Source organism: Salvelinus sp. IW2-2015, linkage group LG15 (assembly GCF_002910315.2).
Source record: "Salvelinus sp. IW2-2015 linkage group LG15, ASM291031v2, whole genome shotgun sequence".
Taxonomy (NCBI): Eukaryota; Metazoa; Chordata; class Actinopteri; order Salmoniformes; family Salmonidae; genus Salvelinus; species Salvelinus sp. IW2-2015.
The window spans coordinates 8,461,447-8,466,860 of NC_036855.1; the positions used below are offsets into that span (position 1 = coordinate 8,461,447).

At 42.0% G+C, this 5,414-nt stretch overlaps 1 protein-coding gene across 3 annotated transcripts in view; it reads right to left on the minus strand.

Annotated features, from left to right (window-relative positions):
* Window positions 1–2,011: 2,011 nt before the first annotated feature.
* LOC111973638 (myocyte-specific enhancer factor 2C-like) overlaps window positions 2,012–5,414 on the minus strand; it is a 9,366-nt gene continuing 5,963 nt past the window's right edge. Inside the window, exons 2-3 of one of the 3 annotated variants that reach the window (XM_024000995.2) lie at window positions 2,839–2,977; window positions 2,012–2,452 (exon numbers count right to left, since the gene is read on the minus strand). In XM_024000995.2, the coding sequence (XP_023856763.1) occupies window positions 2,206–2,452; window positions 2,839–2,977 (386 nt within the window). In that variant the 3' untranslated portion in view covers window positions 2,012–2,205. Of the gene's footprint in view, window positions 2,549–2,838; window positions 2,978–3,784; window positions 3,873–4,154; window positions 4,291–5,414 lie in introns of those variants that run through there. The other 2 variants (XM_024000994.2, XR_002878607.2) reach the window with 2 other exon arrangements.

The following is a 5,414-nucleotide window of genomic DNA, read 5'->3' on the forward strand; positions in this document are numbered from 1 at the left end:
TAGGTGGGTCAAAGGCCCATCAAAGAGGATGTGTGTTGTTGTAGAATCCTAACGATGACGATCGTGACATAGCAAAGATGGGTCACCATGGGTGATATCAAACCTTCATTTGGGATGTCACATCCCACTGGGAAAAAATTGGTTGAGTCAACGTTGTTTCCACGTCATTTCAACCCAAAAATTCAAAGGGAATTTCGTCTTTTTTCACCCCTTTGACCTAAATCCAATGACGTGGTGACATGTTTTGTTGATTTCATATTGAATTCACATTAGTTGACAACTCAACCAAATCTAAATCAAAACTAGACATTGAACTGATGTCTGTGCCCAGTGGGATGTCATCTCCTGCCTGGGCATTAACCCCCTCTTCCAATCCCCACACAGTTTCCTCAAACTTGTTGTTTGAAAGAGGTCTATCTTTCTTAATTGACTCATAAACACAGACATGGTCAACTCTGTTAAGCTGCTTTTCAAGGTTAGACTAAATATGCCTCTGAACAGCACTGTCCCAGGCTCAAATAAAACAACATAACAAACAACTGCACATAAGAAACTCCACTAAGAAAAAAAACAACATTATTATATATATTTATATATTAGAAAGCTATACACAAGCATGTTAATTTCACAGATTTTTTTTTAAAGAGTCTTAATTTTATCATTATTATATATAATTAGAAATACACGTTTAAAAACAAAACCTCTACAAAGAGAAAACAGTTCAGCAAAGCATGGGTTCTCAGTCTGTTCTCATGGCTTGGTTTGGACGCCCAGTAATTTCATTTCTTGTCGGACTATCCATCTCATTCATATTAGCAAAGCTATCAAAAAACACATTCTGGCTTATAGAAACTACAAAAAGCCTCAAAAATGCTTTGCATTGTATTTCTTTCATATGAAAATATAAGCAAGTGTATCGTACAATAGTTTTTTTATACTGAATATCTAATACAAGACCCATGGTTTCTTGATTACACTAACATGGCTCTTGGGTAAAAGGATGTTCTTATCTATAGGCTCCATATTTGAGGAGCTCTCTGTTTAGCATGGGTTCTCTTCCTGGTTCCTCACATCTACCAACGGGCCTGTGGTAATACCTGTACAATCCTTCAAATGTTGCATATTAGCTTTCATTTTGTGTATGAATAATCTGTAATGTCTGGCAACTTTTGACCCCTCCCCTTTGCCATCTGACCCTCTATTTACATAAATACGTTGAACCTGCAACATGACATCATCTATCGTAACAAACATTTTGTAAGGGAGAACTGCGGAGAAAGGTAGCAATGAAATTGACGCTGTACACATGTATTGGTTGGCCAACTCAAGTGCTAGGCTGTTCACTTAGCAACATACACTCTGGATGTTTCCTCTACTAGTAACTGATTATCACTGAGGAAAGTTATAAGTACTTTTACAAAACAGAGTACCTGACTTTTTTTTGTTTATTTGTTGATATGCATATATGTGCACATAGACACACGTGTAAATTTATATGCATACATTTTTTTTCCACACACGGCACAAGTAATGCATAGTTCCCCACCAAAAATATCCCCTAACCCCATTCCAACCAACCTCCTCCACTGCTTTATAGAACTTCAATATGTATAGCACACATACTCTGCAAAAAGCAAAAAGAAACATTACAGTTAAACTATAGAAAAAGGTGCCCCCCTTCCTCCAATGAGATAGAGAGAGATAAGAGAGAGAGAGAGATAAGAGAAGAGAGATATAGAGATAGAGAGAGAGTAGAGAGATAGAGATAGAGATAGAGAGAGAATAAGAGAGAGAGAGATAGAGATAAGAGAGATAAGAGAGAGAGAGATAAGAGATGAGAGAGAGATAAGAGAGAGAGAGAGAGATAGAGATAGAGAGAGATAAAGAGAGAGATAGAGATAGAGATAGAGAGAGAGATAAGATAGAGATAGAGATGAGAGATAGAGAGAGAGAGAGATAGAGATAGAGAGAGATATGAGAGATAGAGAGATAGAGATGAGATAGAGAGAGAGAGAAGAGATAGAGAGAGATAGAGAGAGATAGAGAGAGATAGAGAGAGATAGAGAGATAGAGAGAGATAGAGAGAGCATGGGCTCCGGAGGTGAGTGACGCGTCGTGTGGTGATATCGAGAGTGAGGGTGTCGGGGCATCATGACGTCGCAGCGTGAGCGAGGCTTGAGCGACGGCCAGCACTGGACGTGGCTATCATGTGGCCCATCCATCGGACAGGCGCACGCGTTTGACCGAGGGGCTCTCGCGCCCGTCCAGGGCGGGCCGGGACATTCCCAGTGGAGAGTGGAACTCGTTCCTGTGCTCGTCGCGGTCACTGCCCTCGTGGGAGCTGCTGCAGCTACTCAGGCTGTCGACAGGGGAGCGGCCTGAGTCTTGGCGGGACGAGGGGTGCTGTTGCTGCGGGACGCCGTAGCCCCCCGGTGTGCTGCTGGTGCGATCTCTAGGAGGAGAAACAGGTTCGGACTTGATGTGCAGGCTTTGAGCAGAAGGCAGGGAGAGATTTGAATTGTGACATAAGTGATTGCTATTGCAATTTCTGTTGGAAGGAAAGGAAAACAAACACAAGGGGTTAAAGAGTAAGGAAACATGATCATACAGTATACATGCACACAAGTTTACTCACATTTTTCCACATCCATATCTCATGTCTGGTCACAATATTTCAACATTTCACTTCTCAATATGTATCCATATTTTCATGGTAGTTTCCCTAACAAACTTAATTTCACGATCCATCCCTCCTCTCTTTGATCTGTCTACTACCTGTGTAGAGAGCCTGTAGAATAGATATTGTACATATTATTGTGTGTATCCCACTGTACTTACCCTAGCTGACTGAGGGCAGAGTGCTGCTGCATGTTCTGGAGGTGTTGCTGTTGCCATCCGCTCATGGAGCCCAGGTGGAGGGAGCTACCACTGTTAAAGCCAGACAGGGAGGACAGGTCTGCACTGCTCAGCGAGTATTCTACACACACACAGAGACAGAGAGAGAGAGAGAGAACCAGTCAAAACCAGTTCAGGCCAGTTCAAACCAGTTGGCAAAGCACATTAGTTTGGAATTATGGCTACTGAAGTGAGAAGTATAACAGTCATTTTCCTGCTGCGCCAATACAGGTGCCACTGATCACAGCGTTAGTGGGTGAGGGAGTGATGCAGTGAGGAATATAGGATGTGTGTGAACAGCACCACCTGCTGTTAGGTTAGTATAATGAAATGTGTTTTTTACGTCTCATGATGAAACCATGTTTCAGGGCCACAGACTATTGATGCGTGATTTTGCATAAAAAGCTATATTTATTCGACCATGCTTATATTCACTATGATGTTTGTGAAGTCCTGTAAAACTGCCTATCTGTGTGTATGAGTTATAAATCGTATAAAATCAATGAAAATCAAATCAATAACCAAATCCAAATGTAAATGGTGGGGCGTGTGTGTATAGGTCACTTTCTAAACTCATTGAAACTCTGCAAGTAGTAACAAACACACACATAAACATGTTTGTGACAAAGACTGTGTATGCATGTACAGTATGTGTGTGTGTGTATGTATGTGTGTGTGTGTCTGTGTGTGTGTGTGTGTGTGTGTGTGTGTGTGTGTGTGTGTGTGTGTGGAACTCGTTCCTGTGCTCGTCGCGGTCACTGCCCTCGTGGGAGCTGCTGCAGCTACTCAGCGCTGTCGACAGGGGAGCGCCTGAGCTTGGCGGGACGAGGGGTGCTGTTGCTGCGGGACGCCGTAGCCCCCCGGTGGCTGCTGGTGCGATCTCTAGGAGGAGAAACAGGTTCGGACTTGATGTGCAGGCTTTGGAGCAGAAGCAGGGAGAGATTGAATTGTGACATAAGTGATTGCTATTGCAATTTCTGTTGGAAGGAAAGGAAAACAAAACACAGGGGTAAAGAGTAAGGAAACATGATCATACAGTATACATGCACACAGTTTACTCACATTTTTCCACCATCTATCTCATGTCTGGTCACAAATTTCAAACATTTCACTTCTCAATATATCCATATTTTCATGGTAGTTTCCCTAACAAACTTAATTTCACGATCCATCCCTCCTCTCTTTGATCTGTCTACTACCTGTAGAGAGCCTGTAAGAATAGTATATTGTACATATATTGTGTATCCCACTGTACTTACCCTAGCTGACTGAGGGCAGAGTGCTGCTGCATGTTCTGGAGTGTTGCGTTTCCATCCGCTCATGGAGCCCAGGTGGAGGGAGCTACCACTGTTAAAGCCAGCAGGGAGGACAGGTCTGCACTGCTCAGCGAGTATTCTACACACACACAGAGACAGAGAGAGAGAGAGAGAACCAGTCAAAACCAGTTCAGGCCAGTTCAAACCAGTTGGCAAAGCACATTAGTTTGGAATTATGGCTACTGAAGTGAGAAGTATAACAGTCATTTTCCTGCTGCGCCAATACAGGTGCCACTGATCACAGCGTTAGTGGGTGAGGGAGTGATGCAGTGAGGAATATAGGATGTGTGTGAACAGCACCACCTGCTTAGGTTATAAATGAAATGTGTTTTTACGTCTCATGATAAACCATGTTTCAGGGCCACAGACTATTGATGCGTGATTTTGCATAAAAAGCTATATTTATTCGACCATGCTTATATTCACTATGATGTTGTGAAGTCCTGTAAAACTGCCTATCTGTGTTAGTTATAAATCGTATAAAATCAATGAAAATCAAATCAATAATCAAATCCAAATGTAAATGGTGGGCGCGTGTGTGTAAGGTCACTTTCTAAACTCATTGAAACTCTGCAAGTAGTAACAAAACACACACATAAACATGTTTGTGACACCGGACCGTACATGAAGCTCCGTTGTAAATGCATGTATTCAGTATGTGTGTAGTAGTGATGATGATATTGAATAGTAAAGCTGTGCGTGTGCATGTATGTGTGTGTGTATTTGTGTTGTTAGTAAAGTAAGGGTTGATGTGTGTCATAGTGTTGTATATGTTATGATATAGTATGTATTATGATATGTATGTATATGTATGTGTTGTATGTTGTAGATGTAGTATGTATAGTGTGTGTGTTGTGTGTGTTGTGTGTGTGGGATTGGGCTAATATGTATGGTGTGGAGGTAGTCCTGTGGGTACATGAGTGTGTCGATGTGGTTGGTGGGGGGCAAGCATTGTAGTGAGTGTTTAGATGATTATTTTGTTGGATAGTTGTATGTGTTGTTACCAGGGTGTTGTGTGGTGCGTGTGGTGTGTGTGTGGTTGTTATGTAAGTTATGTAGTATGATATTATGTAGTATTGTATGTATTGTATGTATGTATGGTAGTTATGTGTGTGTGTGTGTGTTGTGTGTGAATGTGTGGTGTGGTGGTGTGTTTGTTTGTGGTTCTTGTGTGAGTGTGTGTGTTCTAGTGTGGTCGCTATA